The sequence below is a fragment of the Berghia stephanieae genome, chromosome 4, assembly GCF_034508935.2.
Source record: "Berghia stephanieae isolate SIO BIC M18660-M18661 chromosome 4, UCSD_Bste_1.3, whole genome shotgun sequence".
Lineage (NCBI taxonomy): Eukaryota > Metazoa > Mollusca > Gastropoda > Nudibranchia > Aeolidiidae > Berghia > Berghia stephanieae.
The window spans coordinates 53,512,526-53,539,763 of NC_088363.1; the positions used below are offsets into that span (position 1 = coordinate 53,512,526).

General features: G+C 35.5%; 1 protein-coding gene and 1 long non-coding RNA gene across 2 annotated transcripts; both read left to right on the top strand.

Moving 5' to 3' along the window:
- On the top strand, positions 1-26,728 carry LOC144970820 (glutathione S-transferase C-terminal domain-containing protein-like). The gene is made up of 15 exons (XM_078910876.1): positions 1-142; positions 10,615-10,815; positions 12,133-12,321; positions 14,510-14,545; positions 14,988-15,058; positions 16,301-16,862; positions 17,203-17,450; positions 17,801-17,867; positions 19,344-19,440; positions 20,737-20,852; positions 21,912-21,956; positions 22,941-23,030; positions 24,120-24,326; positions 24,786-24,849; positions 26,124-26,728. Exons 2-15 carry the CDS (start codon positions 10,633-10,635, stop codon positions 26,273-26,275), a joined length of 2,127 nt encoding a protein of 708 aa, XP_078767002.1. The 5' UTR covers positions 1-142; positions 10,615-10,632; the 3' UTR covers positions 26,276-26,728.
- Positions 1,226-4,501, top strand: LOC144970819 (uncharacterized). The gene is made up of 3 exons (XR_013645028.1): positions 1,226-1,492; positions 2,039-2,185; positions 2,902-4,501. It is a non-coding gene; the product is annotated as an uncharacterized LOC144970819 (long non-coding RNA).
- Positions 26,729-27,238: the final 510 nt, after the last annotated feature.

The window sequence follows — 27,238 nt, forward strand, 5'->3', positions numbered from 1 at the left end:
AAACAAAATCAATTCTGCATGCTACATTTACAATCATTCCTCCGTCATCCGTCCTCCTTTCATTTTCGTTTCATTTCATTTCTTGCGTAGGTCAATATTGAATACTGAATGGTGTGTGACTGTCTACTCTCGTATTTAATATGTAAGTCAGTACTCAGGCGTTCCCTAATTTCTTTCTTTCCTTTAAGTGAAATTTTATTTGGGAGGCCTTCCGAAAGCTCCTACATCCCCAGTATTCTTTTTTTTTTTTTTTTTTTTAATAATGTTCTAGTAGGGGGTTTGGGAGGGGGGAAAACTTTTTAAAAATAATTATAATGGTCTATTATTCTATTATAGGCATAGGGGATTTGGGAGGGGGGAGTGGGAGACTTAAAAAAAAAAGTTTCCCACCTCTCAAATCCCCTACTAGAACATTATATTAAAAAAAAAAAGAATACTGGGGATGTAGGAGTAGGAGTAGGAGCTTTCGGTCCGAAGGCCTCCCACTGACTGTAGTCGACGAGTGTCGTCATTTTCATTTTAACATTTTACATTTCTGTTCATCAGCGTCGCTATCAGCTATACATCCGTTAGGTCAAACAATTTAAATTTTGGAGATGTGAAAAAGACCTTTCTTGGGAGCCCTTCCATACCACCACCCTCTTCTACGTAGTTGCTCAGCTTGAATTGATGCTTTTATTCAACTTGAACAAGTGACAATGACAATAGAAGATAGACTGTGACTGATAGTTGGTACTGTGGTAAAAAATTCAAATTAGATTGAGCTCAATGAAACCTTTATCATTATAAAGTGCTTTTCAACACGATTCTAATGATACCAAAATTGTGAAAATCAGATGTGTTGCATGCGCCGTAAAACCCTTAGAAACAAACAAACAACCTACTTCATTCCAATTCCAGCCCTCCTCTCCTCCTCCTCATCCTTCCTCCTCCACTACTCCCATCCTTCTCTTTCTCATTCCCCCTCATCCTCCTGTCTCTCCTCCTCCACATCCTCCTTCTCCTCTTCCTCCTCCTCCTCCTCCTCCTCCTCCTTCTCCTCCTTCTTCTTCTTCTTCTTCTTCTTCTTCTTCTTCTTCTTCTTCTTCTTCTTCTTCTTCTTCTTCTTCTTCTTCTTTTCCTTCTTCTTTATGCTCTTCAGCCAATTAAAAAGTAGTATGTCCTCTCAACAAATGAAAAACTATAATAAGTCTCAACATTATTCAATAAAAATAAAAGATAAACGAAGTGGGTGGCCACAGCGTAATACGCAACCGTTACTGCCCCCATTCCTCGCAGCGTAGTGAGCGAAATTTTCCACCAGGTTACCGGGCGTGTCAAAGGTCACATCCGGTAAGTCGACCGTGGCGCCAACCGCGAAGTCGTGGTCGTTTTGTTCGATTGTGAATTGTGACTCTTCGAGTTCCGAGCATCAACAAACTTGCAGTTAAATGCAGTTAAGCAATTGCAGACTGAGACCAACACCTTTTTTACTCGCCAGGATTCTGTAAAGGTAAGAATTTGTCTTTTCTTTTATTTGATCAAGGCTAGGACAGTGTGTACTCGACCGATGGCGATATGATGATGATGTGATTGTGGATAGAGATGAATGATGAATGAATGAATGTGTGTGGTCTGCATGCCAATGTGATCGTTATGGATTAATCCTTCGTTGATTTTACTTCTATTCTAATACTGTGTAGATCTAGTGTAACTGTAACAACTAGGCAGTTTTTAGTGAGCAGCAGCAGTGGAAGCCGTACCGGCGGTGACACAATTTTTAGAACTTTGGAGTGAAATGCCTCATGATCATGATAATGACGATGAATATAGATTAGATCTATATACAGTATTGTCCAATAATGAGAAACGATATTATCATCATTAGTACTATTACTTTTTTTTTTCAATTTATTTATTTATTTATTATTATTATTAATATTATTATTATTATTATTATTATTATTATTATTATTATTATTATTAACTTAAGCAATGACATTGGTATGTGCCATTTTCACTGCAGAGAATTTAATTATTTTTTTTTTTTCATCGACAGCTAACATGAAAGAATTCAGTTGACCATACTGGTTTTCTGACAATCAAGAAAGATAGTTGGCTCAAGTGTGTTGTGGCAATCTTATCAATCAGCAAACCATCATCTTTGCCAGCAGAGCAGAGTATCTGCATGCTTTTCTTGAAACTGGTTAGTAATGTTTTCAAATCTTCATGGCGCCTTTACATTTGTATTGGTGATCAATACAGTACACTCGAACACGGAAATTTCGAACAAGTCGGGACCATGACCATGCCTGTTTGTTCGAGATTTCCGTGTTTTCGAATTTTCCAAATTGAGTATTTTACAGAGGATTTGAATTTGAGGGAGGTAAATGTGGGTGGTCTTGATAAAATTCATATTATAATTATAATGATAGCGCTCCGTTATTATGAACTCTGTCGAGAGTCGATAGTGAGACTATTCAATTTCCTTTTCTCAGCCAGTTCGAGACAATCAATTCGTGGGTAAAAAATTCAACATCGCAAAGGAATGTCCACTTTGTTCGAGATTTTCATTTTGCCAATACTAACGAAATAGAGGGATTGAAACTGGGAATTTTACCAACTTTGAGATTTGCATGCTCAATGTAAATTCTCGTTTTTCTAAATGAAAATGACAAAGGATTATTTGAATTGAGTTACTACTGCATTTATTAACTTAATAGAGTTTGTTGTCAAGACTTTTGTCCTGTATGTAATGCGAACAAAATTTCAACTATGTTGGTGAGAACGATGACCATTTAAAGAAAAAATTGGTATGTCTTTGACAAATTCATTTTATGACAATGATTTTAATTATATAGCCATTTCCAAAAATTGCTACGTAATGAAATGTCTCTTTTTTATTTCCATTTTTCAAACCAGAGCAAGATCAACCCTCTTTGTGGAACTACAGAAAAAGCAGTGCAAACATGTGGTGTTGATTTTTCCTGTATTGAGACGAAAGAAATTTTTTTTCTAGGAGTTTGCGAAAGCAAATTGCTCTTTATTTGGTGCTAGATCTATTTTCACCATTTAGCTGTTTTCTTGTTTAAAATAGATTTTATTTTGCAGTTCAAATTGATTAGATACTTCTCTCACAAGCGGCATTTTAAAAAATTGAAAAATAAGGGTAGTGCTTAAAATCATATTTTGCGAAATCATATTTTGAGAATTTTTGATAATTAGTTTTTGTGATTACAATTACGATGATGAATTCGTAAGGTATAAATCATATTTGACCACAAAATTAGAGTAAGGTAATATAAAAATTTTCAGCATTTAATTTCTTAGGGAATGGGTTAGCGAATCATTTATACATTTTGTAGTCAAATCAGTCTCCACAATTTTCGTGTTTTCTTGTCCTATGATGGTCATTATTTTGAAAATTTTATGGATCAGCTTATGTCAAATTAGTGCTTTCTCAAATTTCCTTTGTATGTCATTTTCTGATTTTCTAACTACCATAAAAATGTCATTTTCCTTTAGATTATTTTCAGATTTGTTCAGAATCTTTTTTATGATGTCTTTTGCATCATGATGGAAGCATTTTGGGGTAAATTAAAATTTAGAGGATTTTTTAATTTTAGAAATTATTTTTTTCCTGTCGACCTGCGCCACAATTACAGTCGAAATTTAAAAGATATTGTAAAGAATTTATTTTGTAGACTAGTGGTAAACTCTTCCATCATGATGTAGTTATTTATGTAATAAACATTGTGTGTAAATTTGAAAGAAATTTATATGCTTGTTTTTGGTGCATCTGATCAATGTTAGAAATTTTAGGGTTTTACAACTAATCTTAGTCTATAGGGTGTCCCTGTAAAATGTAAAAAAAAATAATTAAAGACTTGGTTTTTTTGGTGTTTATCTTCACATTATTAGTTTCTGAGATTAACTATAAAGCATATTTGACCACCAAATTATTTTTTTAAAAAATGAAAAATTGAGATCATTCAATATTTTTTTCTGAGCGATATGGGTTAGCGAATCAATTATTTTTCTAATTTCTTTTCAGAACTTGATCAATTTACATTTTCTTGTTCCATATTGATTATACTTTGGTATTTTGATGGACGTTATCTACAAAATTAGCTTGTTTATCAAATTAAAGAAAGATTATGTTTTTTCTCAAAATTCCATTTTGCATCATTTCCTGATTTTCTGACATTCATATCTGGATTGTTTTCCAATAGTCTTCCAATTTGGTCAGAATCTTTCGTATGATGGGTTTTGCATCATGATGGATTTGGTTTTGGGCTAGACTAAAATTTAGTGGTTTTATGAACTTTTAAATTGGATTAAATTGCCTGTCATTCTGTGCCAAATTTTCAATCGTAATCGAAGAACAATTCAATAAATAAATTAATTAAAATTTTCAAGTCTTGCTAAACCTTTACATCATGATGAAGCTATTGTCGGAGACAGTGTGTGCAAATTTGGAAGGTATTCGTTGGTTTTCGATGCATCACTGTAGAAAATTGGGGGGGGGGGGGGGGGTTGGTCTGATTTTAGCCTATATTGTCTGTGTCATTGAAGTCATTTAAACATATTGAGCTTTTTAAATGCTGTAGTGCAATATCCACTAAATGTGCTCGAAGCGCTTTACAAGGGGTCCCTGGTCAACAGCAATATTTAACATATAGGATAGGACATGACGCCTGTTATGCGATATTACAATTTTTCGGACAGAGACAACACCGTTAACGACCAGGTACTCATTTTACACCCGAGTACGGTGAGAGAATGTGAGTAAAGATCTGAAAGCGAGTGTCATACCATAAGACCACACAGCCACACATTTAAGTTTTTAGCTTTTTTTGTGTGTGTGTTTGTGTTAATCATTAAATTAGACCTCCTACCACCTAAAAAATAATAGGGGAATACCAATATTGGCACTGCGAGATAAAAAATGGACTTTTGACTACAGGTTCTCCTTTACGGTGAAACATTTCCTAGCTCAGATGTTTTAAGCGGACTAGTGCGTTCCAATGTGGGATAAATTTTTTTTCATAATGCATGTAAATTGTATTCACTGCCATTGGTGACATATAATTTGACTGCTTAGTTCTGATCTCCAGTGCTATTACACACTGCATCCCTACCACCAGTGCGCATCTTTTAAATATCAAACCACCAACAAAGTTAGGAAAGAGAGGAAGACCAAAAGGTGTTGGAATTACTGTTTTAGGTTTACCGAAGAAAAGGAGGATTTAAAAAAATGAATCTAGATTAGAAGATCCCCCAAGAGAGCTAAGCAGTGGGCCAACTGACTAGACAAGATGTCTTCGTTGTATCCGTTGGTTCCACAATGTTTGCATTCATTTGCCTGACAGTAATTCTTATGTTTGTAAATTTTGTGCATGTTCTTAAATAATCACCAGAAATGCATAAAGTTCTCATTTATGTAACACATTTCTTGGAGTATGTTATGCCCTACTTTCTTTACATGACTCTACTCTATCCCTTGTAACTATTTTGCTTTATCGGAAATTTCTTGTTGCAGCGCCGACTGCACACGCTTGTCTTTTTCAGAGTCACTGGAGAGTATGGCATAAGGTGCTGGGGGTTGTTTTTTTCTTTTGGGCTTTTTAGTTTTATATTTATTTGCTTACCAGTAGTCAGGTTTTTATTAAATTAATTAATCATGGTTTGATATTGAAGTTTATTCTTCCCTCATTTTCCCAAGTCAAGGTGTACCTATGTGCTGAGGACTGCGTGGCTGCAGGGGTGTGCAGTTGCTAACGTGGAATGGGTGGGGGGGGGGAACTAAATCCCAAGTCAAGGTGTTTCGTCGTGCCTCTGATGTGTTTTTTTTTTTTTTTCTCAATTATGTTACTGATGAACAGTACATTGCAATGGTGATATTCTTATCATGAAATATTTGGCATGGGCGTTTGGTTTATGCCTTCAGTTTCGATGTCAATGTTTGTTCTATATTGAATTTGAATCTTTTATTACAGTAATAAATTGTATTCCTTGCTGGTTGTGGCGGATATTGCAATCCTACATGTCTTGATTTTTTTATTCGTTTTACTTGTACCTACTTCATTACTATTAGCCACCTGTTTGTGTAATAAACCACTGAGTCCCTGCCACCTGTGCTATTGTTCCATCTCTCTCTCTTGGTCCCTACCACCAGTGCTATTATTATCAACTGAGTCAGTCCCTACCACCAGCCCTATAACCCACTGACTCCCTTCCACCAGTGCTATTAGCCACGGAGCCCCTTCCACCAGCCCTATTATTAGCCACTGTCCCTTCATCAGTGCTATTACCCACTGAGTGCCTAGCATCGGTGCGATTAGCCACTGAGTCCCTACCATCAGTGCTATTAGCCACTGAGTCCCTACCATCAGTGCTATTACCCATTGAGTCCCTATCATCAGCCCTATTAGCCACTGAGTCCCTACCATCAGTGCTATTACTATTACCCATTGAGTCCCTATCACCAGCCCTATTAGCCACTGAGTCCCTACCATCAGTGCTATTACTATTACCCATTGAGTCCCTATCACCATCCCTATTAGCCACTGAGTCCCTACCATCAGTGATATTACCCATTGAGTCCCTATCACCATCCCTATTAGCCACTGAGTCCCTACCATCAGTGATATTACCCATTGAGTCCCTATCATCAGCCCTATTAGCCACTGAGTCCCTACCATCAGTGCTATTACTATTACCCATTGAGTCCCTATCACCAGCCCTATTAGCCACTGAGTCCCTACCATCAGTACTATTACCCATTGAGTCCCTATCACCAGCCCTATTAGCCACCGAGTCCCTATCACCAGTGCTATTAGTCACTGAGTCCCTACCACCAGTGTTATTATTAACCGAGTCCCTACCATCAGTGCTATTAGCCATTGAGTCCCTACCACCAGTGCTATTACCCACTGAGTCCCTACCACCAGTGCTATTAGCCACTGAGTCCCTACCACCAGCCCTATTAGCCACTGAGTCCCTATCATCAGTGCTATTAGTCACTGAGTCCCTATCATCATTGCTGTTAGCCAATGAGTCCCTATCATCAGTGCTATTAGTCACTGAGTCCCTATCATCAGTGCTGTTAGCCATTGAGTCCCTATCATCAGTGCTCTTAGCCATTGAGTCCCTACCACCAGTGCTATTACCCACTGAGTCCCTACCACCAGTGCTATTAGCCACTGAGTCCCTACCACCAGCCCTATTAGCCACTGAGTCCCTATCATCAGTGCTATTAGTCACTGAGTCCCTATCATCAGTGCTGTTAGCCATTGAGTCCCTACCACCAGTGCTATTAGTCACTGAGTCCCTACCACCAGTGCTATTAGCCACTGAGTCCCTACCATCAGTGCTATCACCCATTGAGTCCCTATCACCAGCCCTATTAGCCACTGAGTCCCTACCATCAGTGCTATTACTATTACCCATTGAGTCCCTATCACCAGCCCTATTAGCCACTGAGTCCCTACCATCAGTACTATTACCCATTGAGTCCCTATCACCAGCCCTATTAGCCACTGAGTCCCTACCATCAGTGATATTACCCATTGAGTCCCTATCATCAGCCCTATTAGCCACTGAGTCCCTACCATCAGTGCTATTACTATTACCCATTGAGTCCCTATCACCAGCCCTATTAGCCACTGAGTCCCTACCATCAGTGCTATTACCCATTGAGTCCCTATCACCAGACCAGCCCTATTAGCCACCGAGTCCCTATCACCAGTGCTATTAGTCACTGAGTCCCTACCACCAGTGCTATTACCCACTGAGTCCCTACCACCAGTGCTATTAGCCACTGAGTCCCTACCACCAGCCCTATTAGCCACTGAGTCCCTATCATCAGTGCTATTAGTCACTGAGTCCCTATCATCAGTGCTGTTAGCCAATGAGTCCCTATCATCAGTGCTATTAGTCACTGAGTCCCTATCATCAGTGCTGTTAGCCATTGAGTCCCTATCATCAGTGCTATTAGTCACTGAGTCCCTATCATCAGTGCTATTAGCCATTGAGTCCCTACCACCAGTGCTATTAGCCACTGAGTCCCTACCACCAGCCCTATTAGCCACTGAGTCCCTATCATCAGTGCTATTAGTCACTGAGTCCCTATCATCAGTGCTATTAGTCACTGAGTCCCTATCATCAGTGCTGTTAGCCATTGAGTCCCTATCATCAGTGCTGTTAGCCACTGAGTCCCTATCATCAGTGCTGTTAGCCATTGAGTCCCTATCATCAGTGCTGTTAGCCACTGAGTCCCTATTATCAGTGCTGTTAGCCACTGAGTCCCTATCATCAGTGCTGTTAGCCACTGAGTCCCTTCCACCAGCGCTATTAGCCATCGGTTCCCAGCAACCAGTGCTATTATCAACCGAGTCCCTACCAACAGTGCTATTATCCACTAAGTCTCTCCCACAAATGCTTTTGTTCTCTCTCTCTCTCTCTCTCTCTCTCTCTCTCTCTCTCTCTCTCTCTCTCTCTCTCTCTCTCTCTCTCTATCTGTGTGTGTGTAAAAATACAGATCTGTCCATCTATTCCTTCCTTTCCAGTCATCAAAAGTGGCCATTCATTTCCTTCACGAAGTTCCGGACACCGCACAAACACCTCTTCCCCAGCCCATTCTAATCCACATAGTTATCACATTACTACTACTACTACTACTACTACTACTACTACTACTACTACTACTACTACTACCACTACTACTACTACTACTACTACTACTACTACTACTACTACTACTACTACTACTACTACTACTACTACTACTACTACTACTAACTATACTACCAATATCATTACTACTACTACTACTACTAGATACGATTAATATATTTCTAACAAGTATCTCTTTTATTTTACTCATTTTTCGTCTTTCTATAAACTGACCTGCTCTTAATGTTCATGTGTGAAACAGCCTTGGGAATCTACTCACAACGTATGGTACACCACCGTTTCCTTTATACTTCAATCACCCAACAGTGCAACGCTGCATTTGTCATATTTACACCACTTGTTTGTTTTGCCGACGAAGGATTTGAGCCCCAACGGTACATTGATTCTACTTTTTCCATCCAATATCTTTCATTTTTCACCATTTCGTTTGTATTTTTACATCGTCAGATAATACAATTACAATTGGAAGTAGTGCTGCGTAGCATTTAAAAAAAGTTATTGTAGTAGTAGTAGTAGTAGTAGTAGTAGTAGTAAGAGGAGGAGGAGGTTAATTGGCAGCATGCGGCGTTTGTGGGATTTAAACAAAATTTTGGACTCATAATCGAGAAACAAAACCGAGCCACAAAATACAAAAATCTGGATGCTAAACGGAAAATGGATTTATAACAGCCATCGGAAACTTCGTAACGTTTTACGCTCTACTCTACCTATCTACGCTGCAGCTACCATCTCGGCAAGTGGGTGGTAGCGTAATAAAATCTGGATGCGAAACGGAAAATGGATTTATAACAGCCATCGGAAACTTCGTAACGTTTTACGCTCTACCTATCTACGCTGCACTACCATCTCCGCAAGTTGGTGGTAGCGTAATAAAATCTGGATGCTAAACGGAAAATGGATTTATAACAGCCATCGGAAACTTCGTAACGTTTTACGCTCTACCTTTCTACGCTGCAGCTACCATCTCGGCAAGTGGGTGGTAGCGTAATAAAATCTGGATGCTAAACGGAAAATGGATTTATAACAGCCATCGGAAACTTCGTAACGTTTTACGCTCTACCTTTCTACGCTGCAGCTACCATCTCGGCAAGTGGGTGGTAGCGTAATAAAATCTGGATGCGAAACGGAAAATGGATTTATAACAGCCATCGGAAACTTCGTAACGTTTTACGCCCTACCTTTCTACGCTGCAGCTACCATCTCGGCAAGTGGGTGGTAGCGTAATAAAATCTGGATGCGAAACGGAAAATGGATTTATAACAGCCATCGGAAACTTCGTAACGTTTTACGCTCTACTCTACCTATCTACGCTGCAGCTACCATCTCGGCAAGTGGGTGGTAGCGTAATACGCTGCACCTACTACCGTTTCTTTCCCACAACGTAACGCGCGATGTTTACCATCCCGTGGTCACCGTCGCGTAGCACGCAGTGTCTACCAGCGGCCAAAAATAAAGATTATTATCTCCAGAAGAAGATGAACATGGATGGGAATAGTACAACAGTACTGTACTGTTCCTAACTGCAGCTTTTCTATTTTCATCTTTTCATTAGTATTTTCATGACCCCAGGCTTCAGGCAGCCCCACTGCTCTTTACTATATCCATGAAAGTGATGTTAATAGATAGAATAAGTGAAATTCCCTTTATTCATCTCCAAGGGGAATTTTTTTCTTTAGGGTCTACTCCAAGGAAGAGTGGAATAACCCAGGTGAGGTAAGCTAAGGTGAGATGACTTGCTCAAGGTTGCACAGCGTGGCGGGTTATCAAACTTGGTACCTTTCTGGTACAAAGCAAAAACCATGCAACTGAGCCATGCTGATCTCCTTGTCTGCATTTTATTTGGTTCTATTTATTTTTCATTTGTTGATTTTTATGAAATAAGGCACACTTTTTTGACTCTATTTAAAATATTTCTTTTATTTCTTTTTTTCCTGACAGATACCTACATGTAACATAATGTCAACAACATTATATATTTCTGGTCGCCTGTCCTCTGATAAGACAGAGGTGATATGTCCTTTACAATCCAGTGTTGTTTTGTTTATCGCAAAGTATTGTCAAACTGAGATCAAAGTTGTTTTTGTATCCGTGGAGCTCTCATCCATATCTTCTAATGATGTCTGTTCATACAATATAAGTGTGAGTAATTTTCATTTGTGTTCAAATTTCAGATTATTTTTTTTGCACTATGCAAGCCACATCAAAATATATTTTAAAATGTTTAAAATCTTTTTGTGTTAGATTCCCACAGATAGTAACAAGTAAAATGCTCACCAATTCGGCTGGCAAACAATGACCAGTTCTTGTTACCAGCACATAATGACATTTATAAACTTGATCTGAAGTCTGTCAGAGGTGGTTACTGCCCTGGCTGGTTAAGAATAATAATAAGTCTATCTTAAAGATCTTGCTATATTAACTCATGGACTTGCTTAACATTGCCCTCTGACATCACTAAAGAAGAAGGCAATCTTCCTGGCTTAGACGAAATGCCCCATTTTAAATAGACTGCACAAATGATAAATCCTTGAATGATTGAGTACACCCTCAGCATAAACACTTTCATCCTCACTGTGTACTTCTCATGGATTTCTCCCATAGTGGGCAGTGAGGCACTTACTGTGTCTTCTATACTCCTATATCTGTTTTCCAACATGCTTTCTGTCTTTGTCTTGGAACGAGATTACTTGGTTTTGTTCTGGTCCTGGCCGGATACCCCGTCTGGGAGGGAAATAGTCAAATGTATAGTCAGAATTTAGAGAGATGATCTTTTTTGTCTTGTAAATCATCTCTCTGTTATGCACTGTATTATTTTTGTTTTACATAAATATGATTTGTAAACATTTGAGTGTATTCCTCTTTGTTGGGACCTGTACTTGTGTCTGGATGAGACTTTTAGGTGATCTCAAACTAAGTCACTGATAGTGTGCTCTTGGAATCTACATCTGTTTCCTATTTGAATGAATTCCCCTTTGTCTTCCATTTTCTTGGGTACTTTAATTGTAATTCTAGAACTTTTTACTATCCCAATTTATCTTCCTTTTTACTGGCGCTGATATGACTATGTACCTAAATGTGTTGCAAGCATTGTAAAACATTTAAAAATAAACTAACAAATATCTCATGGATTTAGCCCTTGCATTAAAAAATTATAACTCTCCTCTTTGACCAAGTATCAAGGGTAGCATATTTGAAATTGGTTATGCAATAAGTGTGCAGATATTTTGCGAGAATATCTGGAAGGGAAAGAGAAACCTAGACCTTTTCCAGAATTGAAAATTTCATACTTGTTTCAAATTATAGCGTTTCCCCTGTTTATTCTGGAAGAACCCTCTAATTTTGACATGATGCATTTACAATCACGTGAGCTTTTGCATTCAAAATGCATAAATAATTATCTCCCTTTTTTCTCCAATTTTCTTTCTTTTAAAAAAAATATTTTTTTTTTCCTTTCAGGATTTGTCACATTTTTGTTTTGAGTTTTCATCATGGCAGGATCTACCTAGTCTGGTTAGGAATGTCAACCTGCCATCCATCCACCAGCCGGACCAGAGACTGATTCGGTCTGGTTTATGTGTTGTGCTCAGACACATCATAAAGGACTCACACACCCAGAATCCTTCACTGAATCTGATTGATTTACTGGTAAAGCATGATTTCTAATTGTGACCCACACTATGACAATCTGGTATTATGTTGGAATGAACTAGATGAAGAAAAATGTGTTTAAAGTCAGAATTACTGAAATAATGCTTTTGAAAGTTTAAGAAACAAAATTTTCTCTCTTCAACGAAGGTTTATATTATAACTGTCTCATCCCGACATCATATGGTTTTGAAGTGATTAGTCGCAATTTGGATTCAAAAGAATTAATTCAGGGTTCCCACGGCCTCCTTAAATTCAAGGACTCCTTGAAAACTCCTTGATTATGATATTACTGAGAAAATCTTGAAAACTCCTTGAATTCCATTTTAGCATAAAACATTGAATTTTGCGAGATTACCGTTTCTACAACCACAACATCATCATCATAATCATCATCATCATCATCAATACCACCGCATCATCATCACTACCAACACTACTACAACCAAAACACCATCTTCATTACTTCCAACGGCAATGAATACCACCACTACCACAGCCACAACCACCACCACCTCTATATCATCATCATCACTACCACCACAAATACAACCACAACCAACACCAATTCATCATCATCGTCATTACCACCACTACAAACACCCATCACCACTACATCATCATCATCATCATCATCATCATCATCATCATCATCATCATCATCACTAACACCACTTCTAAAACAACCACCACCACCACCACCACCACAACTACATTCAATCACTACCACCATCACTACAACCACTACTACAACAAACACCACCACATCACCATCCCTACCACCACAAATACAACCACTACCACATCACCGTCCCTTCCACAGCAACTACAACCACCACATCACCATCCCTACCATTGCTACTACAACAACCACCGCGACATCACCATCCCTACCAACACTACTACAACCACCAGATCACCATTCCTACCACTATTACTACTACAACCACCACCATATGACCATCTCTACCACCACTACTACTACAACCACGTCCACATCACAATCCCTACCACCACTACTACAACCACCACATCACCATCCCTATCACCACTACTACAACCACCACACCACCATCCATATCACCACTACTACAACAGCCACCACCACATCACCATCCCTACCACCACTCCCACAACAACTACCTCATCACCATCCCTACCACCACTACAACCACCACCACATCATCCCTACCACTACTACTACCACCAACACAACATCACCATCACTATCCCTACCACCACTACTACTATGACCACCATCAGTGCTGTGGGAATCCTGATTAATTCTTAGTTCTCAATATTTGAGATGTTTTGTCAGTCTGTTTGTGAATATTTTATTATGTCACCATCACAGCTTGTTAGTTTTAGTAATGCAACCTTAATTGCCATTCAACTTCCCTGGAAAGAGTTTTTAAAGAAGGATGAAAAAATGACGTCTTTAATTTGTTACTTTGAAGACAAAAAATGAAACAAAGATGCATTACATAATACTTCAATAAAAGGTGAATATGAAAACAAATACAAAAAAGAAATTAAAGAAAAAAATGCCCCTACGCTAGAATACTTAAAGAAAAAAACCCCACTTTAATGGGTCATACCTGCATGGAAGTGCTCTACATTAGTTTTTTTTTGTCAGAAGGGAATATTTGATTACTTTAAAAAAGTTTTTAATCATAGTATTTTGACATTTCCATTTCATGTGGTCCATTATCTTAGATGACTGCAAGTAAGAGGTTTTACTCTACTTTCATGTTTAACAAATTTTTAAAATTAAATTACGATTTGGATTTAATGGGCATGAACCAAACCCGAATGAGAAAACTGAGAATAAGTATTTTTTAATCCCATGGAGATATTTTTTTTAAAGGTCTGTTTTAATGAAATAACTTACACTTTAGCGGCAGTATAATTTCAGACTGAGTAAGGTTCAAATCCCGTTCATTCAAGTGTTAATGCAATGCTTTATCCATTGAATTATTAAGGTGCCAAAAACATTTTCAGAAACCAATTAGTTTAAGTAATCGCATCTTGCATTCATCAATGCTTTTTATACACAAGAATTGACCTTCAGTCTAAGAACCTGAATCCACAGTCTACAGTACTCATGTTGTTTTATAAACAAAACATGACAGAAATGAGACTTTAAAAAAATCACAGCTCATTGTTCTTTAAATTTTCATATTTACAGGGTTTTAAACAAGGATGCATGAAGATGTGTGCAGAGGTGAGTTTATTATTAAATAGAGCTATAGTGTCAGTAAAAAAACAAAACAAAGAAAGAGAAATATATAGACGTTGATGTTGTTTCTGTGCTATTTTTTTATTTTAAAATGTTTTTCTTGTTTTGTATTTTACACAAGTTTTTATTATTTTATATATAGGCACCAGAGCCTCGACTCCTTCTTTAAATAAACAACTCAGTTCTGTTATGCAATTTTACAATTTTAGTATTGCAGTCTGCTCTAATTCCTTCATATAAATATCACCCCCCTGTCTAAGTCACGTTTATAATGTTATCAGTTCATTGAATCTTTGTTTAATGAAAACTTACAATGTGGAACTAAATTCCATAAATTACCTTTACATCTATGTTTTGAAAATTAAATGTCTATGGGTCAATCAAAAGTACTTATAACTACTTGTCTTGTGTTTCTGTCATTATTTAGGTTTCAAGTTGGACAAAGTTATGTGAAGTGGACATTCCATGCAGTGTGACTTATCTGATCACAGATATGAGGTTAGTTATCCACATATGGGATAACAGTTATAGCTTGTTAATAAAATATGGCAGTGGTCCTTATTAGATTAAGTTTTGCTTTTTACAATGTTTGGAGAAGCTCTTCAAATAGATTGATGCTATCTACATTTTGGATGGTAACTGACAACCAAGTGGAATGTCATGATGTTTTTGTTAACAAAGAATGTTTATACATTGGTCTCCAATTATGAGCTAGGTCCTTGGGAATCAGGCAGCTGAGTGATATGAGAATTTATGCAATCAATAGATTGTTCTTGCTCTATGTTTCTCTTTGTGTAATTTTTTATTCGCTACTTTTCTTTTGACTGTTCTTTTATGATAATTTTTCCTGGTATTATTCCAACATAAAAGTTAAGAAGATCTGGAAATAAAAAGTTATACAAATGCAAATCAGATTTTACATGAGTCAACTTTTTCTATGATACCAAAGCCCCATGTCTGAGCCGGCATTAGGGATTGACTTGTTAACATTCAATCTTCTGGCTCAGTGGTGTGTCTTTGCTACATACCCGAAATGTATCGAGTTCGATCACCCGCTGCTGCGCTGTGTGGCCTTGAGCAAATCAGCTCGTCCTAGTTCAATTTGTGGCCCTGTACTGTGGCTGATGCCTTGGTTATTCCAGTCTTCCCTTGGAATTGACCCTAGAGACAAATCTTTCCTTTGGGATGAATAAAGGGAATTTTATTTTATTTATTTATTATTAATGTAGTAGCGTGGCCTGTTCCTTTCCTTGTAGCCTTCAATAGGACACTATTTCACGTTTAATCTGCTTTGCTATAAAGTGATATTTATTAAATACTTACTAAACAAAATTTTTATTTTTTAAATGAGTGGAACAAACCATTTTAAAAATGTAATATCTGACCCACTATCTCCAAACAGTATCTTGGATAAACCCAGTGTTGGAAATTGAATTTATCTTGAAAAATATGAAACTTGCGGTTTATTAAAATTCATTCATATTTTCTGAGAACAAATATAAAAATACAATGAAAAAAAGTCCAATTTCGTATTTCTTATCATTTTAGTTCTAAATTCACTTTTCGAGTCCTGATTCATCCCACCATAACACCAGTTTGAGACAGTGAGTCACATGCAACAATAAATAATTAAATTTGAACTGAATCAGAAATCTAATAAACTTCTATTTGGATGAAGTCTAAACCTGGCTATGAAATATTATGATTGAATTATTTCCCTTTGTCTATTTATATTCACAGAGAAATGGAGACCAATGAACAAAATAATACAGGAAGAAAGCATTTGACACTTCCAGTTGAGCTGACAACATTAGAAAACCATTTCAATCAGAAATGCCTTATTCATAATGATAACAAACGATATCGTGCAGAGATAGCACGCCTGAAAGAACTCTTCACCCAATCCTTCAATGGCACAACAGATGAGAATCACAGCCATTCCACTCAAGAGGAAGTTATAGAAAGATTAAACTCTGCGGAAATATCAAAGGAGCACTTGTTATTTCTAGATAGAATTGCCTTTGACAGTTCTCATGTCCTTATTGAACAAACTGTCCAGTTAAAACACGGCGTTAGGAAATTCAAAGTGAATAAACATTTTAAAGATGGTGACAAATCCTCACAAAATGGGGTGGTGGAAAAGACGGATAGTGCATCAGAGACTGTTTTTGATTTGTCAGACTTGAAGGCTGCAGTAATGGAGTTGACATTCATGGATGTTGAGTATGAGCATTTGTATTCGGAAGGGATTGAGATGACTGTAGCTGACCTAATTCTCATTACCTATATATATCATCTTCTGGTAAGTGATTTTGAAAGGAATAAGAAATTATGTTCGAATTTCTCTTTCTCTTTGTTTTATTAACTCTTTTGTTCTCCTTCTCTAACTTCTTTTAAAAAAAAAAAAAAATTCTCTGTAAGCTCCACATCCGATCCTCCCCCCCCCCCTCCCTCCCCCTACTCCCATTATCCTTTTCTTTTTCTTCCTCGATCTTCTTCCCTTACTTCCCCTCTACCTCCTCTTCCACCTTTTCCTTTTTTCCCTTTTTGCTCGACTTTTTCCCATTTCTCTTGATCATCATCATCATCATCTCAAAAGATATTTCTTTTTTCATCCTTTAAAAATTTTTTACTACACCTAGAATGCGATGAATTTTGCTGTGGTTCAAGCTCTCTCTAGCCATGTAAAGAGCATCTTGAAATGGACACAACACATGCTCTCTCTCAGTGAAGTTCAAGACACTGCTCATAGCCTTGGTTGGAATATAGGAAAACTGAGAAATGCCTTTCATTGTCTTTCTCAAACTGTGGAAAATGAAAATGAAAATAACTCACCTATCACATTCCAGGTGGTAGATAAAAAAGAAGATGAAGAGGAGGTGGAGCTGAGGTAAGTAATTCAGTAAGTAAATAATAAAGCTAAAAATAATAAATATAAGAATAATGATAATGTAATGATAATAATAATGATGATGATAATAATAATAATGATAATAATAATAATAATAATGATAATAATAATAATAATGATAAAAAATAATATCAAAGTAATTCTCCAGAGTTGTGCTGTTAAAGATGTTTTAGATTTTCTTTAGATTCAACAAGGCTAGATTTAATTGGTCAGATAAGTTCTCTTTTAAAAAAAAAAAATCTAATATAAGGAGATGAATGTTTGTTTTAATTAAAAGATAATTGACACGTTTGCTATTTCCTGATACATGCTCTTTCTTGGGTTTACAGTCGAAATGCCAAAATGAAGCACAGAGCCATAAAACCTGATGTCTTACAAGCATTAAAGAAATTCGAGGTATATAAGAACCTCTTAACATTCCATCGATATCAACTGAAATTATTAAAATATCAATCTTCCTCCTCCTCTCCCCCCTTTTCCTCCTTTTCTCTCTCTTTCTCTTCCTCCTCCTCCTCCTCCCCTTCTTCCTCTTTCTCTTCTCCCTCCTCTTCTTTCTCTTCCTCCTCTGCCTTCTTTTCCCCCTCCTCTATCTCCGTCTGGTTACCTCATGCCAAAGGTCGACTTTTATGAATTGTTCACGATCATAACATTTTATGTGAATATATTTAGACATAATAATTGTGTTATCAGAGAAACATTGAATGTGACTGCATCAATATTTCTACCATATTTGATACCATCTATGATTTAAAATCTTACCATAATAAACACGCAATACACACGAATTATATAATTATCTTAATCTCAGTTCTGTGAAATCATATTTATATGTGACATATTGTATATTTTGTATTTTGTTTGTCTGTTTTTACTTCCTATAATGAGTGTGTATTAGAGTCCATCTGAGTATCTCAAATTTTAATGGAGATCCTGTTCTGGGGTTATTGTGGGACTCTAGGAGTCCTCATAGTTGGGATTTACCTCTATTCTTTCTTGAACCTCTTTTTCTTAAATGTTAATGTTAGGTGTACGTGACATAAGAGTGTTTCAGGTTTTTAGCACAAAGTAACGCTAAGTCTGTTTAATGATATAGGATTTGTGTATTGTCTAAACGGTGTAGGTTGATTTAATTCGTTATATGTTGGCTTCAGCACTTTGAATGACCAAAGAGTGTAATACAAATTTTGAAATGGTGACAGATACTTTAAGATGTGTGCGTAGGCATATTTTTCACTGCTGAAATAAATGTATTTTGGGTTTTTACAATATTTTTTTGGGAAATACTTTTACAACAAAATACAACAAATTAAAAATTCTCACTTGTAACTCAAACAAAACATGCTACTGTGTTACTGTTTCGTACCAGAACACTGTTTACAAAATTGCTGGCATCATAATCAGGATGTTGCTAGTAAAATTAATAATGGTGATGATGATGACGATGATGATGATGATGATGATGATGATGATGATGATGATGATGAATAATAATAATAATAATAATAATAATAATAATAATAATAATAATAATAATAATAATAATAATAATAATAATAATAATAATAATTTATATCTTGCCTATTTCATTTGACAACTGCTCTAGGCGCCTTGTCATTTAATGTAGGCACTTACAATAACAAAAATTACATTTGACATTCAGACTAAGCTGATTGGTCTAACAAAATACTGTTTTTTTATCCATCATACCTTTTCTTATGAAAAAGGTTTTAAGGTTTGTTATAGAGGTGGCTTTGGTGTTGGATTTTCTAAATGAAATTGAAAGAAAATTCCATATAATAGCATTGTCAAACTTCAAAATTTTTAATTTTTTGTCTACTTGTAATTAAGTATTTCTATTTGATATCACATCAGTCTGTAGGAATTCAAGCTGTCACAGGACCACATCCTAAAGGGGAGAACATTCAAGTTGACTGGGATTCCCTGCCAGATGGCGTTCACCCTAAACAAGGTATCACGTACGATTCAATAATAACCCCAATATCATAAGTTTATTTTTTTTTTCCCTTCATAATGTTGTATGTTGTTTATTCATTTTTTGATAACCTTTAGATAAAGATTTACTCAAGTAGGTTTCTTGTTTTTTCTCCATAATATCGTATTGTGAGGATTGTCAGTTTATTCGTTTTAAACAACCTTTTCGACAAAACATTATACATTTTGGTTCTTTCCCCCCCCCCCCCCCACACAATATTGTATTATTAGAATTTGATTAGGTTATCCTTTGAGCATATCTTTTTTTCATTTTTATTCATTTTTATTCATTTTTGAAAACCTTTAGACAAAGAAATATACATTTAGGGCTCTTTTTTTTTTTTTCCTCTATAATATTTTATTATATTTTGTAATTATTGTGTACTTAATCATTTTGACTCTGTTTGGGGCATAAGTCATCTTTCATTTTTTTAAATTAGTGCATTTATATAGTGCAATATCCACTAAACATGCTCAAAGGGCTTTACAAGGAGTCCCTCACCAACATCAACACATAACCTGTAGAATGAGACACGACAACGCCTGTTAGGTGATATTACATTTTTTCCAACAGAGACAACGCTGTTTACTCATTTAATACCTGAGTATGGTGAGAGAATGTGAGTAAAGAGCCTTTTCCAAGGACTCATGTGCCGAGCGAAGCTTGAACCCAGGACCTTCCGATCCGAAAGCAAGTATCATACCACAAGTCGCACAGAAGGCGCAATGAAAATAATGTGCTCCAAAGCTCAATTGCCTTGACTATCATTTTCGGTTCAGTCTTTTCGTAACTGAGATTTGTTTTTTTTTATCAATCTAATTGTAACAATTTACCCAGGTTTGAACAATACAGTCACTAGCATCTTCTTATCCAATTAATTTCCATTCAGGTTGATCTCTGAATACCCCATTGCCTACTCCCAAATCTGTGTGTGTGTGTGTGTGTGGGGGGGGGGGGGGAAGGGGGTTGTCTGTTGGGCAATCTCTTTTCCCTGGATGTTGTTGGTCTCACGGGCTGGTTTTGAAAATTTTTTCTATTTTGTCGTTGACAATGGTGAATAAAGAAAAATTTAAAAAAGGAAGGAAAAGAGGGAAAAAAATATTTTGTTGCTTTTGGCATCCGTGTCAATAAAGATTTATTGCTTGAAGTCCAAAGGGAATAAATAAGATAAAGAAGTTTTTAATCTTCATTTTAAAAAAAACATCAAAACGATATATTACTGTAAGTCATTAAAAATTTAACCTTTTTTTAATGTTTGATTCACTCAAAAAGGAAATGTACCAGTTAAGAGAACAAAAAGGAAATGTGAACAACTGGAGAATTTAGCTACAGCTGTTCAGACAGTGGCAAAACCTGGGGACATCATTGTCGACTTCTGTAGTGGAGGGGTGAGTTAATAGTAGTAATTGTCACTATTTTAGCTGCATTTTTTTTTGTTTTGTATCTAAGGTGTATTTTATTGATTTTCTGAGATCAGAACCATAAATTTGCAATTTTCACATTTAAGATTTGTAGACACTAATTCGTCAGGCCATGCCAAACTATGTAGAAACTGTCTGTCCACAACATGCCCCAATCAAAATCCTCTTTCAGATCTGCCTATTATTAAGAAAGATTCGTAGAATTTCGAAATTTTGGCCTCGATTTCAGAACTTCATGAAGTCATTAAAATTTAATGAAAATGAAAGTTGATGCCAGACCACATAATCTTAACGATTTTGAAGTGTTTAATCTTTGGGAGGGTAAATTGTTGATTATTAAAGTTAACTTTAGCGACTTCAATTTTTAGCTCCTAAAAACTTACGAATTTTTAGATTTTCAAGTAGGCAGTTCTGCTCATTGTTTTAATGAAGATGTGCCCGTGTGTCCCTTCTAACAAGTGGTTGGTAGAGTACTTTCTCATGTAAAGCAATTAGATTTGATCCTTGGTTGAGTCAAGGCTTGACTTTTTTTCTTACTGACTCCTCTGTCCACTCAGCAGTGATTGGGTAGCTGTATCTATTAGATCTGGCAGAGAGTGCTTCATTATAGCCTGGCAAATCAATCCAAAGGGTAGCACTACTTGTCAGTTTGATTCTATAAACGCTGTGATAAACTCCAGTTCCAGATATGTCCTTCGCAATCAAAAGTACTTTTCTTTTTATGTAATGTACTATTTTTTAATGTATTTGAATATTATTGTAGAGTTTCTGAAGGTGATTTCAGTGAACAACACATTTCTTCATTTTCTTCATTATTATCACATTATTATTGTCATTATTTTTACTTGATGCGCTGAGGTCACCAACCTCGATATTATTGATTATTATTCATGTAATTATAAAAATGGTGTTTCAGATGACAATGGTGATGATGATGATATTTACGATTGTATTATTACATAGATGAGATTATTATTCCAATTTTCATTTAGATTGTTTATATTTTTTTTAAAATAAATTTTACAGGGACATCTGGGTATATTATGTGCCTACCTTCTTCCCCAGTGCAAGGTTAGTAATATTCTCTTTGTTTGAAATTAGAAGGTTGAACTAGAAAGTGCAATGAAAATAATGTGCTCAAAAGATTAATTGTCTTGACAACCATTTTCGGTTCAGTCTTTTCGTAACTCATTTTTTTTTTTACTAATCTAATTGTAACAATTTATCCAGGTTTGAACAAACAGAATGATGAGAATTTACTATGCACTTCACTAGCATCCTATCCAACTGGTAATTGGTGACTAGCTATTGTATTGCAACCCAGATATTTCAGAAAATCGAATCTGACTAATATAGAAGGAAATAAGAAGGACGGATAGCTGGGTAATAGGAATGTAACACAATTGTCTTGTTGACACAGTGCTAAGTGTGTCTGCGATAGAAATGATAGTTTTTTTCTTTGAATGAAGGACTGGACATAATCTGTCTCCATTTCCTTTTTCAGTTCTTACCTAATTTGATCTTGATGACAGTTTGACTCACGGATTTGATCTTGACATTCCAATTATTAATTTGCCTCTGATCATCTCATTAAAAAATCGATTGGAAGATTAGGAAGCAAAATACTGATTCAAAAATTAAAACATCACTGCCTATTTCTGGTTTTTAATTGATGCCGGTGATGAAACTACTTGTGATAAAAATGAAGATTATAATAATGGTAGTAATGATAATAATATAAGTAATTATAGTAATGATTACAATAATAATAATAATGATAATGATTGTAATAATAATAATAATAATAATAATAATAATAATAATAATAATAATAATAATAATATAATAATAATAATAATAATAATAATAATATAATGATAATAATAATAATAATATTAATAGTAATAATGATAAATAATAAATATAATGATAGATAATAATAATAATAATAATAATAATAATAATAATAATAATAATAATAATAATAATAATAATAATAATAATAATAATGATATATATTATTCTTTATACCTTTTCCTTCTGTTTATACCACAGGTGTTCTTAGTTGAAAACAAAGAGGAATCCTTACTCAAGTCCTCGTCTCGTCTTCGAAGTCTTGGCCTTGACAATGTTACTCTCTATCAGGTTTGCTACAAAAAAAATATTGGCCCATTTTCTCAATAGGAAAGATCATTTTAATTTCATTTCAAAGGCTCCCCAAAACTCGATATAAATATTGCTATATGCATACTTATGTAAAGAAGACTTGGTTCAATCTGCTGTCATTTGAGGACTGCTTTTTTTTTTTTCTACCTGTCCGCACATTTATAATTAGACAACCTGGTCTTCCAAGCATATTTTTATTCAGATATGCCCCTTACAGAGATCAAATTGGTAATACAGATTTTTCAGGAGTCAAATTTTGCCTTGTTCAAATTTTTCGCTTTGAATTCTGTTTTTAAAACAGAAAGTTTAGAAGAAAATGATGAATGTGGCATGATTTTATTCAGAAATTGATCCGCTGTCAAATTGAAATTTACCAAACCTACTGTAAAACATTTTAAAGTGACATTTCATATAAAGTAGGATGGAAACCATGATTTCGGTTCATACATATTTTTATGGAATTTTCACTGACAGTGTGAGTGATATTGATAACAAATTCTTGTAGTGTTGGGGTTTTGTTTAGTGAGATACTTAACACATATTAAAAGAGAGAGCTGTGGGGGCTGCCTGAAGCCTGGAATCGTGAAAATATAAACAAAAGAGTGATAATGGAGAGGCTTCGGATGGGAACAATACAGACAATGGACTTTTCAGGTACAAACCCTTTGTTAGCACAACAATAAACAAATGAATGCTTAGCACATTACCTCTTTAGTCTCAGTTGAGAATGAGTGCCTGGCAGTAAGGGATATTGCAAGGGTCCCTAACAGGTCCCTTGTGCTTATGAAGTGAAAATTAGATTTTATATGGCCTGTAAGGGGACTAAATGAGACAATGAGAATTGACACTCTGAAAATGTTTTATCATCATCATTTATTTATTTATTATCCACTATGAAGTTGTAGCTTTTTTTCGACTTTGCATTATGGCTTAATAAAACATTTGGAATTTGGTGGTTTTAGCTAATCTAAAATTGAAATTACCAATGATGAGAACATAGCATTTTCACAACTTCACATTGAAATTGTGAGGGTTTATTTATTTATTTTAAAATTTTTTAACTTACAGTGCAACATGGACTATTTCATTGGACAATTTGGAGTTGGACTGTGCTTGCACGCATGTGGTTCTGCCACTGACATGGTCTTGGAACTGTGCACCAAGTCTCAAGCCTCATTTGTAATCTGCCCATGTTGCTATGGTGGCATCCACAACACTCACCTTCTGGAGTATCCTAGAAGTCAACTGTATATCCAGTCTGACATCTCATACACAGTAAGTATGGCTGAATATGGGTAGCCCATTTGTTTGAGCACTTGATTTATTTAGTTTGAAATTGCAAAGATTTGATTGGGTTTTTATTTGAACCCCTCTTTTCAGTGAGTAATTGCCACCATTTTTGATGGTTGATCCATAAAAAGTGTGGTATAGGCTGTAACAAAAGGTCATTTTTTGTAATGTTACTCAACAAGACAAAAACGTTTTGTTATTTTGAAAAGTTATGGAAATGATAAGGTTTTCGTCAGTTTCTCATAATTGAATATTGACAAACGATTCTGTAATTGAGAATAGCAGTAATAGTTTCTCACCTTAAAAAAGTGTTTAAAAAAAAGAAGTGTGGGCAGAGTTCTGACCTTTGTCCCAGAATGACTTTATTGTCACAACATATAATGAGGTTATATTTGATTTCATTTATCTCTGTTGATCCTGATATGTATCCTTTCGATCTCTCAGGACTTCTTGACAATTGGACATGCTGCAGACCAGACTGAGTTTGACATCAAGCTGGAAAAGCAAGGTTTGTGTTAAGTACTGGTTTACAGTTAGTCAGAGGCCCAGTAGCCCAATCCTAAGAGATCTTGACTTGCATAACTGACCCTGCTTCAATCCTGAGAGCTTAATTGGTGTAGTGCTCGAATAACGATGATTAATTTTTTTTTCCTGATCCCTCCATCCGCCAACAGTGAATGGGTGGCTGGGTCTGTTAGATATAGGAGAAAGTATTTTACAATAGAGTAGTGTCCTATTTTAAGTATACAAATCCGTTTTTGCTTTACTTTTAAAATTACAGAAATCAAGATAAAATCTTAATTCCATGGGCTTTTTAAAATTTAGTTTTCGGCTTTAACAAACCATTGATATCATTAAAAAAAAAAAGAAAACTTTAAAAAATAAAAAAATAAATAAAAACCCTTATTCATGAAACAGGAGGAGACTCAATGGATCATCTGTCATTTTACTGAATTCTTTGATAAATATTTATAAATTTTACACTTTTGTAAATTGCCCTAGGAATTAGTATATATTAAGTTTCTTAAGTATAATATAAACAATCTCAGGGTTATAATGTAAAATGATAAAGGTCATTATATATTTGTTCATTTTTGATAAACAGCACATATAACGTGCAATGATGAAGTTACACACGAGTATAATAATAGGGCTATAATATGACATTATTGTAACATGATTGCAAGTTCTGTTACTTTCATAGTTTCCAAGCGCCATTGTGTATTATTGCTAGTTTATTTGTACATTATGATAATATAAGCGTATCTTATTTCGTTGGAATCATGTGCCATTTTCTAGGTGGGATTTTAAGATTGTTCAGACGAGATGCATAGATAGAAAACTCTTGGGGTCTAGTGCTAAACTTTAACCACATAATCAATCTTTTGACTCTTGTCATCGTCCATCTTACTGATGCAAATATGACAAAGTGTCCCAAGCACTTTAAAGCATAAAGAAAAAAAAAATATTTCAACTTCAAGCGAAATATTGTTAAAATTAATCTGAAAAGGTATGTGTGTGTGTGTGTGTGTGTGTGAAACAATACTGGATGAAGCAGAGAAAAAGACATGAAAAAATGCTTGCAAAAAATCGGAATGCCTAGACTTGGGATCGAATCTCAGACTTCCTGTAAGACATGTTAATGTAACCAATACACAGAACCACAGGTTTTCCCCCCGATAGTTGGGTCGATTCAGTTTTTCAATGCCATTATTATTGGTTCTTTGTTTCAAAATGGCTCATCATGTTTACCTATAATTTCGATTAATACTTTGTTTTCAGGCCGCACCTGTATGAATCTTGTGGACACTGACAGAGCTGAGTATGCCAAAGAACGAGGATATGATGTCACTTTGTGTAGCCTTAAGCCGTTGACTTGTTCTCCCAAGAATAATCTCCTTGTTGGGACGTTGAGGAATAATAGATGTTTGTGATATTGTGTGATGTTATACACATTGTAAATAAATATATATTTATGAGATTGTGCAAAAAAGGTCGCTTTCGTAACATTCACCTAAAAAATACTCTAATGCTAAATTATTTCTGTGGGGTCAAATAATAGTAAATAAATGTTCAATTGACAATCTATTACCAATAGGATAGAAGAGTAGAAGTAGATTCTAAAAGATTAAAAAAAGTATAGACAAAATATTAACTATGCTCACACTTTTTTGACACGTTAATGGGTTATTTTTTATGATCTAACCCAGGGAAACTGATGGAAACTATTTTTGTTCTTAGTTTTTCAAAATAATTTAGTATTAGAGTATTATTTTTTTGGCAAATGTAACGGAAAACGACCTTTTGGTACAGCCTTATATTTGATATTGAAATGTAAGAAATACTGAAAAAAAAAAATAAAAATACAAATATTTATATGGAGGAAATACTGGGTTTTGTTGTTGTTGTTGTTGTTGTTGCTTTATTTATATATTTATTCATCTATTTGTTGAATCATTCCTTTATTTATTTATTTTGCTTGCCTTTTTCAGTTTGTTTATTTGTTTTTTCGTGAGTTTGATGGTGCTAGTTGCACACCGGGTCAATTCCATCTCTGGGAGGCAAAGATAGTAAGATGATTATTGTTATAGATTCTTTGTGTTTGTTATCCCCTTCCATGTGTTGTGTTGAGATGATGTCTAAGCCCTCACTGGGATCCGTTGATGGAAGAAGATAAATAATAAATAAATAAAATGTTCTTGTTTTTATCCTCAAGGGAAATTTTCTTTAGGGTCTATTCCATGGGAAGACTGGAATAACCCAGGCATCAGCAACAAAGAAAAGACTAAATCCACCACTATGCTGTGCTGCCCTCTTTTTCCCCCCTCTTAATCTGTGTTTTATCCTTTTATTCACGTTCGTAATTATGAGGGTTTTCCCCTTTTGGCAAAGATCTC

Bases quoted from the DNA above. Each gene is read 5' to 3' on its own strand.
- LOC144970820 (XM_078910876.1), top strand. From the start codon at position 10,633: ATGTCAACAACATTATATATTTCTGGTCGCCTGTCCTCTGATAAGACA. The intron at 12,322-14,509 runs GTAAAGCATGAT...TCATATTTACAG, and splicing joins TGAATCTGATTGATTTACTG to GGTTTTAAACAAGGATGCAT. The intron at 17,868-19,343 runs GTATATAAGAAC...ATATCACATCAG, and splicing joins AAGCATTAAAGAAATTCGAG to TCTGTAGGAATTCAAGCTGT.